Source organism: Protopterus annectens, chromosome 1.part1, assembly GCF_019279795.1.
Source record: "Protopterus annectens isolate FY-2018-M chromosome 1.part1, PAN1.0, whole genome shotgun sequence".
NCBI classification, from domain to species: Eukaryota; Metazoa; Chordata; order Ceratodontiformes; family Protopteridae; genus Protopterus; species Protopterus annectens.
Window position 1 is genome coordinate 1,061,502,321 of NC_056726.1, and position 20,784 is coordinate 1,061,523,104.

Sequence of the window (20,784 nt, forward strand, 5' to 3'; positions counted from 1 at the left end):
AGAGCTGGTCCACAGGGCAGCCACAGAAGTACAAGCCAACAGACACACGAGGCACAAACCCATCCTCATCCACGGGTTTGCAGAGGGCACAAACAAACCAGAAGCCCCACAACCACGTATCCCCATCCCCATTAGCAACAATAGCACCACCATCAGAGACACCATCTCGAAGTACTGGGGCATCATTGCAAGTAACGTGGAACTTAACAGCATGCCAGGGGACTCCCCCAGCTTCTGTTACAAGAGAACTTACTCCCTCAAAAGATACCTAGAAAGAAGCCCATGTACCACAGCTGCAGCCCCCCAGCCGCCCCCAGGCACGCACCCATGAGGCCACAGTATCTGCTGCAAACACATCCTCACACAACCCAGTCTCGTTACCCACACAAAAAACTCCCTCTGACATTCAGACACCACAATGACGACAATAGTACTAACATAGTGTCCTTAGACAAATGCAGTCACTGCAAGGCATTTTACGTAGGCATGACAACCAGAAAGGCTTTACCAGAAAGGCTCATCCAGACTCTGCTACACTTTCGAGTGAAGGAAAGGTTAGTTTGCTTTTATTTTTTGTATTTTGTATATTTTAAATACTGTAGTTTGTTTCCTTTACCTTGTGTTTTTCTTGCATTCTGCTTTAACAGCATATTAAAACTTCAAAAGAGACCACAGCTCTCTCTCTCTCTCTCTTCTGAGTCAGGCAGAAATTAGAACGGAGTCTGGCAGAAATTAGAACTGATCAATTAAGGACTCATTCATAAGGTAGAAGAGGTCACTTAAGGTTAATCATCTGTTAACTGAGGGGTGGAGCTAGGAACTAAACCTTCTATTTAAAGGGTAAAATAAAACATTTCAGAGCTTTACCAGAAAGGCTCATCCAGACTCTGCTACACTTTGCTGTGAAGGAAAGGTTAGTTTGCTTTTATTTTTTGTATTTTGTATATTTTAAATACTGCAGTTTGCTTTCTTTACATTGTGTTTTACTTGCATTCCGCTTTAACAGCATATTAAAACTTCAAAAGAGACCACAGCTCTCTCTCTCTTTTGAGTCAGGCAGAAATTAGAACAGAGTCAGGCATAGGTTCATACTAGGCTATCTGCCCTAGGGCATTTATAAGCCTAGCCAGAGTTGTGTTGCTTTCACCACCCCTTAGGTTGAAGAATACTATACCCATTAGTTTGCCATGCCTCTGTCCAGCAGTGATACAGAGATGATCCCTGGGGTAAACCTACGATCTCCCATCCACTGGTCAAGATTCCTCTTGAAGAGAGCCAGCGAGGTGCTCTGTCTCACATGGACCGGGATTCTGTTCCACAGCATAGAGAGTCTCTGAGTGATGAATCTGTCCCTCCAGCACGTCCTATTTATATCCGTGTTGAGGTTTAAGTCTCTTGCTCTTGTGGCTCTGGTGGATTTGGATTTTTTGAGGTGGAGCATGTCCATTAATTCCGGGTTGGACATGGCCTTGTATGTCAGGCACAGGTCACCTCTGAGCAGACGGTATGCGACTGAATAGAGCTGGAGTTTCTTCAGTCGGGCAGCATATGGCATATTTTTGAGCCCCTTTATCCTTTTGGTGAGGAACTTTTGGGGTCTTTAATTGCTGCAGGTATCGGGTAAGATACATTCCGAATGGGGCATTGTACTCAATCATTGGTCTGATAAGTGAAGAGTACAGGGGAACAATGACCTCCCTTGATCTGGATGTGAATCCCTTCATAATCAGGTGGGCAATGTAGAAGGTCCTCCTAACCACTTTGGCAATGTGAGTGTCAAAAGAAAGGTTACTGTCAACCTGGGTCCCCAGGTCCCTGATAACTTCTTCTGTGCTTAATGGATTGCCACCTATGTGGTAACTTGGGGTTACCTTGTTTTTACCAAAGGGTATGACTATACATTTTTTGGCGTTTAATGGATTGCCACCTATGTGGTAACTTGGGGTTACCTTGTTTTTACCAAAGGGTATGACTATACATTTTTTGGCGTTTAGCTTAAGGCCATGGCTCTGGCACCAGTTATCCGTTTCTATGAGACCTCTCTGAAGGATATCTGTGTCTGATGTATTTTCAACTATGGCGCCCAGTTTGCAGTCATCTGCAAACTTTGTCAGCCACAATCCTCCTATGTTTGCCTGCACTTCTGAAAAGTAGATGCCGAACAAGAGGGGGCCCAGGACTGAGCCCTGTGGGACACCGCTTGTGACCGGCTTGGAGTCTGACATGGCACCAGCAACTCTAACCCTGTGGGTTCTGTCCTTGAGCCAGTTTGCAACCCATCTTGTGACATATAGGTTTACATTTAAGCTGGTGAGCTTTTCTATGATACCCGAGTGGGGTATTGTGTCGAAAGCTTTTGCAAGGTCAAGGTAGGCTGTGTGAACTGCCTTACCCTCATCAATGGCCTTGGTGACTGTTTCAAAAAAGCCTTGGTGACTTTCAAAAAAGTCGACCAAGTTCAAGAGGAATGATCTGCCCTTGACAAAGCCGAATTGGGTAGGATCCAATGTCTGTAGGTCCCCTATGTCTTTATGAGTTCCATTATGATCCTCTCCATAGCTTTGCAGACCAGGCTCGTTAAGGTTATGAGGCGGTAATTACCAGGGTCCGTAGAAGCACCGCCTTTGTGGAGAGGGACCACAGTTGCCGTACGCCACTCTTTGGGTACGTATCCTGTGGTAAGGCTAAGATTAAACAGCAGCCTTATGTGTGGGTTTAGTTCCTCATTGAGTTCGTGTAGCACACAGCCGGGGACACCATCCAGTCCCATTGATGCTGTGTTTTTAGCTTTAGAGAGAGCAGCTTACCTGGGCATTTGAGAGGATTGGGAGGCTACACTCTGCTGGGATAGATATTTCTCCTTTTGGGGGGAGGGAGGAGAAATTTTCACTGAACCTGTCTGCCAGTATGTTTGCAATGTCTGTGGGTTCAGTGATTTTTGTATCATTTTGGACTAATTCTGAGAATATCTGGGAGTTTCCACCCAGATTTCTAACATAGCTAAAGAAGGCCTTATGATTGTCTTTTGAGTCCTTGGCGATTTTTCTCTCAAAGTTGGCCTTGGATGATTTTATGAGTGATCGTAGTTTTTTTACAAGTATTGATCAGAGATGTCTTCCCTTTTAGGGATTTTGCTCTATCTTGTAGTAGCTTTCTCCTCTTGTTGTAAAGTTTGTTTATGGCTGGGGTCCACCAGATTGGGCGCTTGCCTTTGGTGGAAAGGGTCTTGATTTTATTTGGGATTGCATGATCCATGCAATCCTGGAGGTGCTCGTAGAAAGCATTTGTAAAGGATTTAGCAGCGTGGGTTGTGGTTTCTAATGGCTCAGGGGCCTTGAAGAATACCACACCAGTCTTAAGAAGTGTGAAGTTGGCTTTTGAGAAGTTCTTCACTGTGGTCTTTTATGTTGGGGGTGGGGGCGGGATGTGGATCTCCAGTGAGATTAGTTTATGGTCTGATCTCACCAATGAGGGATATACTTCCGGTGTGGAGCATTTTGTCCCCATGTTTGTGATCAGGTCTACTATATTTTCACCTCTTGTGGGAATGGTGACAAGTTGTTCCATAGCATTTGAGTTTATGAACTCAAGGAACCTTTGGGCTAGGGTATTGGGGCTTGAGTAATGTTCCCAGTCTATGTTTGGGTAGTTGAAGTCACCCAATATGATGGTGTTTGGAGAGACATTTATACTCTCCAGTGTCTTCAGGAAGGCTGTGTGGGGTTCCTGAGTTTGAGAGGGTGGCCTGTAACATGCTACAAACTGTGGAGCAGTTTTGCCTATGGTTAATTGCACCTGAATGGTCTCTGATGCTTCGTGAGTTGCCACCAGCCTGGAGGTGTGGGTATCCTTGATGAATATGGATACACCCTCCTTTTGTGGTACGGTCCGGGTTTTGGGGCGGAGCATGATATGAGGTAAAACCTGATAGTGCCGGGTGCTCTCAGGAGCCTTGAACCAGGTTTCAGTCACAGCACAGACATCGATGTTCTCCATACTGAGGAGGGCTTCGAGGGCGTGCATCTTGAGATTTAGACTTCTGGCATTGAGCAGCATTACCCTTAGTTTTTTCCATTATTGTTTTCTAGGGTGGTGGGTTTAGAATTTGAGCCTTGTCTAAAAAGGCACTATGGGGTGGCAAGAGCCTTTGCCAATATCCGAAACCCAGGGTGACAGGTGCAAGCCATCCCTTGAAGCAGCGTGGCTTGTCAAGCATGTCATTCCAGGCAGACAGACATTGGATCCCCTTAGAATGACACCAGAAATTAAGCCAATTATTAAAACTGATCATTTTGTCTCTGTATTGTGGCATCATTCTTGGTGAAAGTAGGATACTGCTCAGGGTCAGGGTCATACCAGCCTGGGCTACATAATCTGAGAGCTCCTTTATGTCTCTTTCCATGTAGTCCAGGGAGGTATGTCTCAGGTCATTCACACCGGCATGGACAATGACTGAGTCATACTTGTACTTGCTGTGGAGTGACCTGAGTGCTTGTGTTATGTGGTGGATTCTAGCGCCCGACAGGCAGCTTACTGTGACCCTCTCCTTGTTCAGTCTGGTGAGTGGGACGTCAGTGTGTCTGATTATGGAGTCACCTATGACAAGTGTGTCTGGCATTGTGTTTGGCCTTAAGGGCTGTGACTGATTTGCACACTGACTTTGTGATCTATGTGTTGCTTGTGTTATGTCATGAGGTGGCAGTTGTTTGGGTGTCTGCTTTGGAGGCCTCTGCTGTTTTGGTAGATTTTTGATCAGTGCCTCCGAGTATGTCTTTGTGTGTTTATGTGTTTGATTTGTAGTTGTGATAGTTCTATGTGAGACTGGGTTTATGGTGTGTGTGAAATTAGAACTGATCAATTAAGGACTCATTCATAAGATAGAAGAGGTCACTTAAGGTTAATCATTTAACTGAGGGGGTGGAGCTAGAAACTAAACCTTCTATTTAAGGAGTAAAATAAAGCATTTCAGAGCTTTACCAGAAATGCTCATCCAGACACTGCTACACTTTGCTGTGAAGGAAAGGTTAGTTTGCTTTTATTTTTTGTATTTTGTATATTTTAAATAATGTAGTTTGTTTTCTTTACCTTGTGTTTTACTTGCATTCTACTTTAACAGCATATTAAAACTTCAAAAGAGACCACAGCTCTCTCTCTTCTGAGTCAGGCAGAAATTAGAACCGAGTCAGGCAGAAATGATCAATTAAGGACGCATTCATAAGATAGAAGAGGTCACTTAAGGTTAATCATTTGTTAACTGAGGGGTGGAGCTAGGAACTAAACCTTCTATTTAAGGGGTAAAATAAAACATTTTATAACTTTACCAGAAAGGCTCATCCAGACTCTGCTACACTCTGCTGTGAAGGAAAGGTTAGTTTGCTTTTACTTTTTGTATTTTGTGTATTTTAAATACTGTAGTTTGTTTTCTTTACCTTGTGTTTTACTTGCATTCTGCTTTAACAGCATATTAAAACTTCAAATGAGATCACAGCTCTCTCTCTCTCTCTCTCTTCTGAGTCAGGCAGAAATTAGAACTGAGTCAGGCAGAAATTAGAACTGATCAATTAAGGACTCATTCATAAGATATGAGGTCACTTAAGGTTAATCATTTAACTGAGGGGTGGAGCTAGGAACTAAACCTTCTATTTAAGGGGTAAAATAAAACATTTCAGACCGTTACCAGAAAAGCTCATCTAGACTCTGCTACACTTTGCTGTGAAGGAAAGGTTACTTTGCTTTTATTTTTTGTATTTTGTGTATTTTAAATACTGTAGTTTGTTTTCTTTACCTTGTGTTTTACTTGCATTCTGCTTTAACAGCATATTAAAACTTCAAATGAGACCACAGCTCTCTCTCTCTCTTCTGAGTCAGGCAGAAATTAGATCGGAGTCAGGCAGAAATGATCAATTAAGGACACATTCATAAGATAGAAAAAGTCACTTAAGGTTAATCATTTGTTAACTGAGGGGTGGAGCTAGGAACTACACCTTCTATTTAAGGGGTAAAATAAAACATTTCAGACCGTTACCAGAAAGGCTCATCCAGACTCTGCTACACTTTGCTGTGAAGGAAAGGTTAGTTTGCTTTTATTTTTTTGTATTTTGTATATTTTAAATACTGTAGTTTGCTTTCTTTACCTTGTGTTTTACTTGCATTCTGCTTTAACAGCATATTAAAGCTTCAAAAGCGACCACAGCTCTCTCTCTTCTGAGTCAGGCAGAATTTTTTCCCCGCCCTCCCACCCAGTTACAGTTGTCTTGTTAAATACCACTGTCTTTCTAGTTGCCTGCCTCTTATGTTAATCTGACCATATATTTCATTTCCTCTCTACTTTCTCTGGCTTGTGTGAGTAATCACAAAATCAAAAACCCTTCCCCTTCAACTATTTAAATTTAATGGCCATCTTACTGTATTCAATAGTACCAGAATACAAAAGTGACCACCCCTTTCAACCCATCTTGCTGTTTTAAAAATAGTAACTCTCCACTAAACCTTAACTTTTTAAACAGGTAAAACAAGTTACCTACTTTCACATATAACTTCTCGAGTGCACACTGCAGTGTGCATTTTTTTTCATCTTAACTTTAAGCATCCCTGTGACTAGCACTTTCTCTAATACCTGCTGGAAAGCACTAGGAAGCCTTAAACTGACACAAACACTCAACTCTCCTTGTTAATAAGGAGAAATTAACAGTAGGCACTAAACAGCCTATAATTGCAAAGTACCTTGCTAAGGTAAGGGAAAACAGCTCCTGTACTTTACAAAAAAAAAAAAGCACCAAACCAGGCATGTCCAAGGGTCAGCTACCAGTGATTTCTCCTGTCCACCTGGTGAATCTGGGTATACTGGGGCAATGCAGCAATTGCCTTATGTACACAGACAACCCTTTCCTCCTACCACCCAACACTACAACCTGTGAGAGATGCACTTACATAGCCAAAATGGAAGCAAAGCTCTCTCCACCCAAGATTGTGCTAGACAGTCAAGAAGAGAAGGTTACCACCCACACTACACCTCCAGCAACACATAGCCCTTCTAAACCCACACCACCAACACCCACATATAGCAACACTAAATCCACATATGCAGAGGCCCTTAACTGTAACCTGCCAAAGCAACAAGGACCTCTGAAGCTGAAATGCAAACAAACACCAATCACAACCAAAGTGTCACAGTTCACAACACCAGTGTGCCACCCAGCAATAGCCCCTAAGGCAAGACAATGTACCTAACACTTTAGTCATAGGTGACTCTATAGTCCGGCACACTGATGTCCCTCTCACCAGGTTGAACAAGGAGAAAATTACAGTCAGCTGCCTGTCGGGTGCCAGGATCCACCACATAAAGCATGCACTTAAGTCACTCCACAACAAGGACAAATATGACTCTGTCATTGTCCATGCTGGAGTGAATGACTTGAGACGTACCTCCCTGGACTACATGAAAAGAGACATGGAAGATCTCTTGGATCATGTGGCTCAGGCAGGTATGACCCTAGCCCTGAGTAGCATCCTGCCTTCACCCAGAATGATACCACAATATAAGGACAAAATGATTGACTTCAACAATTGGCTAAGCTTCTGGTGTCATTCAAAGGGGATCCAGCATCTGTCTGTCTGGGATGACATGATTGACAGACCACGATGCTTTACCAGAGATAGTCTGCACCTGTCGCCCCTGGGATTCAGGTTACTGGCTAAGGCTCTTGCCACCCCTATAGTGCCTTTTTTAGGCAAAGTTCAAAGGACAAAACCACCACCGTAACAGAAGGTAATGCTACTCAATGCTAGAAGTCTAAACCTGAAAATTCACTCTCTTGAGGCACTCCTAAAAGTGGAGAACATTGATATCTGTGCAGTAACTGAGACCTGGTTCAAGGCTCCAGAGAGCACCCCTGCAATGCCAGGCTACGACTCTTACCACACTTTTCGGCCACCAAAGCAGGACTGAAACACTAAAGGTGGAGGAGTGTCAATATTCACCAAGGATATTCACACCACCAGGCTAGTTGCCCAACACAATGCATCTGAAATTCTCCAGGTGCAACTAACACTAGGTAAGACTGCAATCCAAATTGTAGCTTGCTGCAGATCCTCCACCATGACCCAAGATTCTCACTACACCTTTCTAAACATACTGGAAAATATTAAGATAGAATCAAACACCCTAATACTGGGTGATTTTAACTACCCTGCCATTAACTGGGAAAACTACTCAAGTACCAACACCTTTGCCCAACGGTTCTTGGAATTCATAAATTCCAACTCCCTGGATCAATTAATCCATAGTCCCACCAGGGGTCCAATATCCTAGACCTGGTCTTTACCAACATGGGAAATCGATGCTCCACACCTATGGTCACCCTCTCGTTAGTCAGGTCTGACCATAAGCTAATCACTGTTAACATCCACATCCCGCCCCCACCCCCCAGTAAGGAAACCTCCATAAAAAACATCTCCAAAGCCAACTTCATGCTATTCAAGTCAGAAGTGACAAACTTCATGACACCCATGCAGACGGGAACTGAAAGTTCAACTGCCGAATCCTACACTAAGCACATCCACTCATGCATGAATCGTGCCATCCCAAATCGAACCTAGATGCTCTCATCCAAAAAAAGGAAGCCAATCTGGTGGTCCCCTGCCATAAACAAACTTTGCAGAAAAGAGGAAAATCCCAGGATGCAAAACACTTCCTTACCAGCCTCAGTAAGAAACTGAGATCCCTCATAAAATCCTCCAAAGCTCGTTACGAAAATAAAATTGCCAAAGATACCAAAGACAACCACAAGGCATTCTATAACTATGTCAAGAATCTAAATGGCAATGCTCAGATCTGCTCTGAGCTAAAACAGAATGGCATTAAATATACTGATCCCAAGGATATTGCCAATATCGTGGCAGATCGATTCAGTGCCAACTTCACCCCCTAAATGGCCCATCTCAATACCGGAAGATTGCCAAATTCTGGTAATAACGGCCACACAGGTAAAAAATGCACTCTCCAAAGCTAAGAATACAGCATCCATGGGACCAGATGACATCCCGGGCTGTGTACTACATGAACTATAATATGAACTGGCACCTCACCTAAGTGTCATGTTTAATCATAGCCTCACCTCAGGTTTCATGCCCACTGAGTGGCACAAAGCTACAGTTATCCCACACCACAAGGGGGGATCCACCTTGTATCCTGGAAACTACCATCCCATCAGTCTGACAAGCCTTATCTGCAAGGCCATGGAGCATATTATCATGGAACTTATAAACAAAGACATTGGCAACCTTCAAACACTGGACCCCACCCAGTTTGGGTTCGTGAAGGGCCGATCTTGTCTCCTGAACCTGACTGACTTCTTCGAATCAGTCTCCAGAGCCATGGACAAGGGTAAGGTGGTCCACATAGCCTATCTAGACCTTGCCAAGGCCTTTGGCACCATCCCCCACTCTGGAATCATAGATAAACTTACTAAGCTGGGCATTAATCCCTACGTCACCCAATGGGTTGCTAACTGGCTTACTGATAGAACCCACACTGTAAAAGTAGCCGACTCCAAATCCAGCTCCAGACAAGTGACAAGTGGAGTACCTCAGGGTTCAGTCCTGGGACCGCTCTTGTTTGGCATCTACTTTTCTGAACACTAAGGGACTCTAGATAACAAAGTTCGCAGATTACTGCAAACTGGGAGCCATTATTGAATCCCCAAATGATGTGGATACTCTACAAAAGGGCTTTACAGAAACAGATGCTTGGTGCCAGAGCCATGGGCTCAAACTCAATGCCAAGAAATGTATAGTCATCCCCTTTGGGAAAAAAACATGTATCCGTGAATTACCATATAGGTGGCAAACACCGAAAGTGTGATAAGAGACTTAGAGACACAGGTGGACAGTGGTCTCACCTTCGATAACCACATCAGTCAGGAAATCCTTCTATGTGGCACATCTCATCACTAAGGGCTTTTCATCCGGAAAAAAGGAGGTCATTGTCCCAATGTACTCATCCCTCATTAGACCCATTGTAGAATACAATGCCCCGTTTGGTATGTACCTCTCAAGACATCTGCAACAACTGGAAAGGCTGCAGAAATACCTCCCTAAAAGAATCACAGGCCTAAAGCAAATGCCCTACACGGACCACCTTAAAAAACTCCAGCTGTACTCTGTTGCATATCGTCTACTCAGAGGCGATCTCTGCTTAACATACAAGGCCATGTCAAACCCAGAGCTGTTGGACATGCTACACTTAAAGAAATCCCAATCCCTCAGAGCGACATGCACCAAAATATTTTATTGCATTGTCGTAATTTGTTTCCCTTGACAATGGTATGCATATTTTTGCATGCAATTTCTGAATAAGAAAAAATTATGAATTCAGTAGTACATTGTACTTTTAGGCATGCTATAGTCATACCACATTTGAAAGGTTTAAAATTGGAGCCAAGGACAAGTGTCTTATACACGTTCATATATACAATGTCTGACATATAGCAGTTTGAGTGCTGAATGGAACAAAACAAACAAATAACACAGTAGTGAAGTAGCATCTTGCAGTTTATCTAGAAAGAAGGCAACTAGGCTTAGTAGATGGTCCAGAAAGTGAGTCTCTGTTGTCACGGTCTATATCACATTTTCTACAGAACTTTCTGTGAAATCAATAATCACTGTAATGCACTCCTGAAACAAGTCACAGTTCTGAAATCAGTTATTGAGAATTAAAACCTTTCAGAAACAGTTACATGAGGTGAAAACCATAAATCCTGAGGGATTTGTATCTTTATCTGCTATTCTTTCCAGTTTGTTATAGAACTGGTCAAACTAGATAGTTTGGGGGGGCTAATCTGTGGCATGATCTACAAGTAACTTAAGTTTAGACTTCTAAAGGCTTCCACTTAGATATCCTTTCTTATCTCTTACCATCATAGTAGCCGTTCTAAATGTATAGAAGGCATTTTAGCCTAGCAATGCCAGTGTGCTCTCTGTGGCTTTAAACCATGTCTCCATGACTGCACTGGTATCAGCACTCTCTAGAATGAGGAGAGCATGTATGAAGTGGATTTTCTTGTTAAGATTCATAGCATTGAGCAGTAACACCTTTAGATTTTCTTGGTTTTGATTTACAAAGTACTTCTGATGAAGCACTTTTGGATTTCATGTAATTTCTGATTTGAGATTTTTGACCCATCTGATCTCAAATTCAAGGTAAGTGTGCCAACTTTGTTGTATATAGATGATTAACATTGTCTTCATAGTGACATTAATGTATTTAGAGTCCTGAGAAACTTTTTAGTGTGATTGCATCATATGGAATAAAAATACATTTCAGTTAATTCATTTAATTTGAGTATCAGATTATTTTTTATAGTTAAGTTAAAATGTACTGTAATCTCCTTTTGGCAGGGAAAAGTAATTAAATCATATTGTGCTTAGCATTTTACACATTTTCATAATTACAACATTATAACAGACAATTTGCTTTTTCACTTTTCTTTAGCACTGAAGGCATTTAATTTTATGGGTAAACAGAAGAACTTTGAGCATCTGGCAACTGACATCACTAACAACATCTACCTTCGGTGGACTGCTCATGGTGCACCATTCACAAGCACCAGCAAATACCCGTATACAAACCTGCACCCTGTGAGCCAGGAGATAGATTTTCTAAATGGTGGAAAGGACTATGTCGTTGTCATTGGATTAGGGGCTCATTTTACAGCATTTCCATTACAAATTTTCATCCAGAGACTGCTAAGTATTCGCTCTGCATTAGAGAGACTCATTGCCAGAAATCCTGATACCGTGATCATTTTGAAAAATGTAAACACCAGAGATATAAACAGCTTTGTAATGGCAAACAGTGATTGGCTGTCCTTTGAGTTTAACAGAGCAATTAATGAAGTTTTCCAGGGTATGAAAGTTGTACTAATTAATGCCTGGGATATCACTGTCGCATTTGATTCATTTAGAATCCACCCACTACCTTCAGTAATAAAGAGTGAGGTAGATCTTTTTCTGTCGTACGTGTGTCCCAGACAATGATCTATGGTAGGCATTTGCCTGGTTACCTTTTAAATACATAGCGGTTATTTTTATAAATTTGGTAACAATGAGATTTGGGACTTATCCCACTGCCTGAAGTTAGATATTGCAGAATGAACGACATTTGATGCTAAGTCCCTGGCCATTTTTAAGTGCCAGTAAGAAATTAAGACCTAAGAATGCAAAAATGCAAGATCTATTGGTAAAATTCTGTGAGGTGTAATAGGAATAACCTATATATTGGGGAAAGGTAATATTTTCCTAGCCTAAGTGTGAAATGTTTGAAGTTACCGAGAACTTCCTGGTTGAATTTTTGATTCCTTGATCTATAGCTATTGTCTACAGAGATGCCTGACCACTAACCACTAGAAACACTCAATGTAAAAGGCAGTATGACTACTACAGTTGAGCTTTCTAACTTTCTATGTTCATACTATGAGGCAAAATAAGGGAAAGAAAAAAGTTTGATACAATTTTATGTGGAGTTTTTTTTTTCCTAGAGCTATAGTCTTACTAAATCAAACATTTGAACCCATTGAGTTTCCTTCCATGTATCACTTCTGTTAAGTACTTCATCGGTGATTATCTCCTCTATCTGTATCATTGAAGGTAACAGCTGTTTGGTTTCTTGATATATGGTAACAGAACTGAGGAGGACAGCTACCTAAGATGTTCTTTAAGGAGACTCTATCTACAATTAATTTCTGTTCCATAAGGAGATATTGGATGCTATCTCTGCAGATAAGGTCTGTTTTGATAAGTCACAGAAGCACTCTGCACAAATGTGAAAATATGGCAAGAAGACATGAAGAAATCCAGTCTTTGAATATGTATAAACATTCTGTTTCTGTAATGGATTGCTTTCATTTCTCTGACATCTAGTTGTGGGGATCTGAGAATAAATTCCCTTCTATCTCGAAGAGAGGTTTGGTATGTCTTAAGGATAAGACATCATAAGCTATGTCAAGATGTTATTCATCGACTTCAGTTCCCCCTTTAATACTGTCATCCCCCAGAACCTAATGATGAAATTAATCCAACTGAGCATCAACACCCCCCTTGTGCTATTGGATTCTAGGCTCTCTCACAGACAGACACCAAAAGGCATTTGGGAAATAATAGCTCTAAAAGCCTAACTCTGAACAGGGGTGTACCACAGGGCTGTGTCCTGAGTCCTCTACTATTCACCTTGCTTACACATGCCCATGTAGCCGGGTATGAATCCAACAGAATTATCAAGTTTGCAGACGACACCACAGTCATAGGTCTTGTCAGGAATGGCATGGAAACTGCATATAGGAGTGAAGTGGAACATCTGCTAGGCTGGTGTGACAGCAACAATCTGCCAGTGAACATCAACAAGACCAAGGAGCTGACTGTGGACTTTAGGAGGTCTCAGGGAGCACATCAACCTCTGGAAAATCAGGAGGGCAGCAGTAGAAAGAGCCCAAAGCACTAAGTTCCTGGGTACACGTGACAGAGGTCTGTGCACACCCACCACTGTCCTAAAAAGCGCAGCAACTTTTGCACTTCCTACAGAAACTTAGGAGAGCAAACCTGTCACAGTCCATCTTCTAAGCCTTCTATAGGAGAACCATCGAGAACATACTGACAAACAACATCATTGTATGGTACGGGAACTGAAATGCCTCAGACCGCAAGGCTGTCCGGAGAGTAGTAACAGCAGTGGAAAGAATCATTCTCTCCACTGGCATCCTTGGATGACCTACATGAATTTTGATGTATTGGAAGAGCTAGAAAGATAATAACTGACCATACTCACCCTGTTTGTAGTATGTTCTCCCACCTTTCCTCAGGTGTACGTTACCATACCATACACTGTAAGACTTCCAGACTCAGTAGAAGCTTTTTTCCCCCCTTATCCATCAGATTTCTGAAGTCTAACAACAGGCATGCCAGAAGCCATTCTGCCGTTTCAAACAATTAACTGAATATTCTCATGACTAATCCAGTAAATGACATACTCTCATGTCCATTTATTCTAAGATCCCTACTACTAGAAACATACTTTAGTGCAATATCCAAATCTTCATCTGTCCTGAAATTTGAATGTGCAATACTCTATGCAATATCTTTGCTTCACAGGTACCTGTTAATGTGAAAATTCAAGTTTGTGCAGTATCTACTTGTGCAATACCCTAAATGAACCTTTTTATACATGTAATGTATGCAAGTCTCTGTCCTAGTATTACTAAATAGTATATGTATGTATGTATGTATGTTTCTTGCACTGGGAACAAAGCAACATAATTTTGTTTAGGTGCACTATGTGAAGATGTAAATGACAGTAAAGTTTACTTTGACATTGACTTTGATAAGATAGCCGTTCCAATACAACTTTAACATTGTAGCCACAATCTAGTCATTTTAATTCTGTAGCAAGACTTAAGAAGAGCACTCAGCATAGAATATTTGTGCCAATAAAATAGGCAAAAAAGTTCTAATAATGGAGAGAATGCACCAAGGAAGACTCAGGAAATGGAGGAATTATGGGGGAAGCCTACAATGTGTCACCTTGTCCCCAATAAGTTAAATTAAGGAAATAAATACGTTTGTTTGTCTGATGAGGATGAAGGAGCCATGATCATGTTACCACTGTGTCCAATGACGTTATGGGATCTATGTGCCTCTTAATGTATGTGGGTAAGGCCTCCAACAATTTGTAAATGCTAGGAAAAACATTGACATGAGTGGGAAGGAAGGAATAAATGGATATGTGGTGGCAGCCGGAGTCTGTATGTTTTTCTTGTGTCCATGAATTTATGAACGGAATTATTTTAAACCTGTACCAGAGGTGGGGTATTACTTGACCTGGGAGTTTCCTGAATCCAAGCAGTGGTCAGTCTGTGTGTCTGAGTGATCTTGTTGCGATGGACTGGTACTTTGGGATGTTACTCTTTATCTAGTGTTCTCTGTTTTGGGATCTTTATGAGGCTGTTTGTGTGCAGTGTCCTGTTGACCAGTTTAAATCATTATGTGGATGTTGTTATTGTTAATGTTAGGTAATAAAACTCCTTTTATAAAACACACGTTTCAAATTACTTTCACAAGTGCAAATCTGACATTTAGTTTCAGAGGAAATTAAAGTTGTTGCCAAGCACAGTTATTGCATGAACAGCAGGTACAAAGGATGAAAATTAAAGAGTCTGGTACCATCTTCTCAAAGAGGAGTGCTGGTGTTACTAAGTAGTCTTTTGATTGGATGGTAAAGTTGTTGGCTAAATATGAAACACCATACAGCATGTGGGTATCTGCACAGGCCTAAATATAACATTCAATGCTTTTTCATGAATTTCTGTGAGGTACTAAAAACACATCAGACAAGGAGTACACTATCTACTAATTAGGAGGTGATTATCATGTAGACCCTAGCTTATGTAGGAAGTGATCACCTCCATGGTGTGAGAAACGTCATAAAGCTCAACAGGTGGTAAGAGCGTTTACTAGTGAGTTTCTGATTCACAACATGGTTGGTACTGCAACCTGCGTTTCACTTTGGTATGCCTGTCATTGGGACACATCAGCTCATTTTCGTCAAGTAAAGTTATCTGGGTGTCCTCTTCTGGTTTTATCGACCACAAAATTATATCATCTGCAAATAAAGCCAACTTTTCTTGATTGCCAGTTATATTCTTGAATTTCTGAGTCCCTTATTTTCTTTGCCAATTGTTCTAAATATAATGCAAATAACAAAGGGGAAAGAGGACACTCCTGCCTGGTTCCTCTGTTCAGACAAAGAGGAACCCCCCACTTTCTTTTTTACCTCCAATCTCTCATATAATTGATTTTGTTCTGATGAAGTCTGGAGGATATTTGAGACAAAAGTTGATGATAAAGGAGTATGTCACCTGTAAGTACTAAACTGTATTTTTGTACACAATAAAGGATTCACTACACATTTGGCTTGGATTGTTTTTTAACTGGCAAAGCCTCACACAATCTCCCGGGGTGTAGTTTGTTGTTTCTAGTTTTGGTTTTGTGCCCCAGGACCTTTCATCATTTGGTTTTAGTTGTAGAAAGAGGAAACTCCACTTTAATTTTTGCCTCCGATCCCTCATATATCCTCCTTATAAACCTTATTGTATTAGGGAATGCAAATGCTTCCATTGCCCTAGTCATAAAATCTCAGCTTTATCTGTCAAATGCTTTCTCTGCATCACGTCTCACCAACAGTGGTATTTTCTTACATTCTGCTACCCTCTGGAGAAAGAGTAACATTAGATGGTAACATTAGTTTAGATATGTGAAGCCAAGGTCCAGCTATCCAAGCGTGATTACATTCTTTAGACAAGTAACTACAGTTGTAGATGAAGGAACAACAGTTTAAATAGCACACATGGATCAAGTAATGTCTATGTTAATGCTTTCCAAATAATAGCATCAAAAAAGACCATACTATACTGTTACTATAGCTCTTCATAATACCTGAAACAACAGATTTCACACAAGAAAAGTCACTGGAGAACCTCCTGCCCACAGTTACGACAATTACCTTTCAACTCTTTTTTTCTCTTGTACCAAAAGGAATATTGATGCTCCTCATTTTATCCATTATCCATAGCCTCCTCTCCTCTCCTTCCTATGCTACCACAAAATGTATCATGCATATACTGCAAATGTACTTCTAAAATTTCTTTACTCTCATATTGCATGTTTTGTGGGTTTTTTTTTTTCTTTTTGGAGTTTTAAGAGGTCTTAGCTAGGGCCAGTTAGAAAGAAAAATCTTTCGCCAACAGTGAATAAAATTCAGTTAATTAGTGGGAGGAGCTAAGAAATAGCATTCCTCATTTAACTACACATATTTAGTGGCATCTTTAGCTGTAGTGCTGTGTGACTTGCTATTCTTTGACTGACTATTGACGTTTTTTGTCTGCATTTGATTTTGGATTGGAGTTTGGTTACTTACATTTTTCATCTTTACACTTGTATTGCATTATGTTTTGCTTTCATTTTTTGTTCTTTTTGGAGTTTTAAGAGGTCTTGGCTAGGGTCAATTAGAAAAGAATTCTTTGGCAATGAATACAATTCAGTTATTAATGGGAGGATCTAAGAAATAGCATTCCACATTTAACTACACGTATGTAGTGGCATATTTTGCTGTAGTGCTGTGTGACTTGCTGTTCTTTGACTGATTATTGTCGAATTTTGTCTGCATTTGATTTTTGATTGGAGTTTGGTTACTTACATTTTTCATCTTTACACTTGTTTTGCATCATGTTTTGCTTTCATTTTTTGTTCTTTTTGGAGTTTTAAGAGGTCTTGGCTTGAGTCAGTTAGAAAATAATTCTTTGGCAGATTAGTGGGAGGAGCTGAGAAATAGCATTCCTCATTTAACTTCATGTATTTAGTGGCATCTTTAGCTGTAGTGCTGTGTGACTTGTCCTCTAAGTATTGCTGATCTCTGTCTGCATTTTGTTTTGAATTAAAGTTTTTCATTTAAGGTTTTGTTGTTTCTATTTTTTATCTTTTTTCATATATTACATTTGTTTTGTTTTAAGTTTTCTGATTTGTTGGAGTTTTAAGAGGTCTTGGCTATGGTCAGTTAGAAAAGTTAGCAGAAAAGTCCTTTGCAGACAGTGAATAACATCCAGCTAATTAGTGGGAAGACCTGAGAAATAACATTCCTCATTTAACTGCAAGCATTTAGTGGCATCTTTAGCTGAAGTGCTGCGTGACTTGCTGTTCTCTACCTAAGTATTCCTGATCTCCGTCTGCATTTGTTTTTGGATTGGAGTTATTCACTTAATGTTTGATTAATTCCATTTTTTATCTTTGCTCTTATATTGCATTCTGTTTTGTTTTAGTTTTTTCTTCTTTTGAAGTTTTAACAGGCCTTCAGTTGTAGTGCTGTGTGACCTGCTGTTCTCTGCCTAAGTATTCCTGATCTGTCTGCATTTGTTTTCCCCCCACTCTGTCGTACTCCTGCTGTGCATTTAAATGTGGTGGTTTTGACTTGGCCCCCCTACTATAAATCTGACTTTAGATACCCCTCCCAGTGTCATCTCATCAGCTCATACTATAAATCTGACTTTAGATAGTCCTCCCAGTGTCATCCATCAGCTCATTCTACTGAGTACTGAGAGAACAGGTGGGGAAGCCCCACCCCTTTAGTCTCAAACTCGAATTATCTTCTGTTTCCTACCATCTCACTTACTTAAAAATGCATTTTATTTGGCTGCTTTTACTATAGTTTTGCTTATTCATACTTTATGTAGCTTTTTGCTGCACATTCTTAAAGTGTTCAGTCGCATTTAATCTTGTGAATTTATTACTGCACTCCAAACTAGTTATCTTACATTAGGAAGGATTGTGATCTATACTGTTGTGGCAGGAGAGGTAGCTTACACCCTCCTGAGATGGGAATTGTTGGTTGAAGGCTTATTGTGTCTGTTATTCTAAAACTGTATTTTTCTGGTTTAAGCACTGGGGCTCCAAACCAATTATTTTACATTAAGAAGGTCTATGGTCTACAATCTTGAGGGAGAAAAGGGTAGCCACATCCATTCTGAGCTGGGAATTGATGGTGAAAGCTTCTTCTTTCTGTTATTCTAAGTGTCTTTGATCTGGTTAAGCACTCAGGCTCCAAACCAGTTATTTTACATTAGGAAGGTTTGTGGTCTACAATATTGTGGCTTTAGAGGATAGCCAATGGCCTTCTGAGCTGGGAATTGCTGGTTTAAGTCTTGTTGTGCCTTTATTGGATTGGCTAGATCATTAGCTTGTTTACAATTTGAATATCTCTGCCAGAGAAGTTTGGTGACATTTGGTGGCCACACTGTTAGAGAAGAATAGAATATCTGGTTCATGCTAAACCCTACAAAAGCTAAGACTTACATTTGCAAATCCACTGTTTCATCATTTGTTTTTCACTGCATTAATTATTTCTGTTTTGAATATTTGCACTTTTTGATCTTTTTTACAGTCTTTAGTTGGTACTGCCTTGGTTCCACTTTAGTAGGAGTACAGGGAGTTGGTACTGCCTTGGTTCCACTTTAGTAGGAGTACAGGGAGTTGGTACTGCCTTGGTTCCACTTTAGTAGGAGTACAGGGAGTTGGTACTGCCTTGGTTCCACTTTAGCAGGAGTACAGGGAGTTGGTACTGCCTTGGTTCCACTTTAGCAGGAGTACAGGGAGTTGGTACTGCCTTGGTTCCACTTTAGCAGGAGTACAGGGAGTTGGTACTGCCTTGGTTCCACTTTAGCAGGAGTACAGGGAGTTGGTACTGCCTTGGTTCCACTTTAGCAGGAGTACAGGGAGTTTGTACTGCCTTGGTTCCACTTTAGTAAGAGTACAGGGGACCTGAGTCATTGTTCGGCCCACAATTGTGTAAAGGAAAGAAGAATGCGCTGTTTTTGACAGGCCACAGGGACAGGTTTGTGTTTTTTTTATTGAATCTCCACTGTTATTTAAGCAATCCAGTTGCACAACACTTGGCTTATAACCTACAAACTCTGGTGTGTTTGGCAATTTTTGGTGACCACTCTACTTGAGAAGAAGAGTGTTGCTGGTTTCTGTTAAACTGTACAAAAACTGAGACTTACGTTACTATCTCCACTATTCTGCCACTTGTTTTTTCACATTGTTTTTGTCACAACTGCATTAACCGAGTGTTTTTGTGTTGAATATCTGCACTTTTTAGCATTTTTTTACAGTCTTTAGTTAGAACTATTGACCTAGTCAATATTTAAACTTCCCTCATTCCTCCCTAGTAGATCAGTGGCCATGGATATGCACTTCCTGGCTCTCTCTGTAGCTAATTTGGTTGAAAATGAGTATTCTGAGGCATTGTAGCAATTGCCTTCTGTACACTGACAACTCACTTACTCTTAATTAAACAAATAAACTACTTATGCTGAGGCACTTACAGGTAACCTTCCTAAAACACTAAAACCTGTGTGGAATGTGATGAATGACCAAGGCTGTATGAAGGTCTTGTCACAAATCATTTATTCTACTGCATATGAAATGTTAAGTGGAATACACAAATAAGCACAAATCTGTGTGTTGATGCCAGCAGACAGACCCACCCAGAGGACATAGACAATCTGCTAGCTGATAATTTGTCTCACGTCACAGCCCTGTCACCACTGGCCATCAGCCAAAGTATGCATGCAAACATTAGTCAGTTTTTATTCTCAGGAGAGCAGCACATCTGTTTGCTCTCTATAGCTAATAACACAGATGCTATGGGCCCAGATAACATCCCAAGTTGTCTATAGTGTGACTTAAAACCTGATCTGCCAGATGCAGTTGGATCCATACTTTAGCACAGGCTCCAGTTAGCCTATGTTCCCATAAAAGGTTGTACAGCAACATGCATCCACCTGACTCTGGGGAACATCACCTGATGCATGGAGTCACAGACCCATGCCAACTCTCCTCATCTGTGAGGTAGGCCAAGGAGTCGTCATAGACCTTCTCTTAAAGGACAAAGGTAATATCCAGACTGTGTACTACATCCACATTTGATATGTTCAGGCTGCATCATGTCTGCTACCTCTGTTCACTGTTTTCAAGAAGGTTACCAAGAGTACATATGATGCCAACACTATCTTGCTATGTAACGTGACTTGGCCAAAGTACTCGACACAAATCAACAGTCGGGTATTACAGAGAAACTAATACAGGTAGCCATAAACACCTATGTCACCAAACTGGGTAGACATCTGTAACATATAAGTGACAGATAAATGTATTGCAGTGTGTGAGGTCACCTCTATCTAGCAC

At 40.9% G+C, this 20,784-nt stretch overlaps 1 protein-coding gene across 1 annotated transcript in view; it reads left to right on the forward strand.

Annotated features, from left to right (window-relative positions):
- LOC122808933 (NXPE family member 4-like) overlaps positions 1–15,082 on the forward strand; it is a 575,570-nt gene extending 560,488 nt beyond the window's left edge. Inside the window, exon 5 of the mRNA XM_044080072.1 lies at positions 11,492–15,082. Within this exon, the coding sequence (XP_043936007.1) occupies positions 11,492–12,036 (545 nt within the window). The 3' untranslated portion in view covers positions 12,037–15,082. The remainder of the gene's footprint in view (positions 1–11,491) is intronic.
- Positions 15,083–20,784: the final 5,702 nt, after the last annotated feature.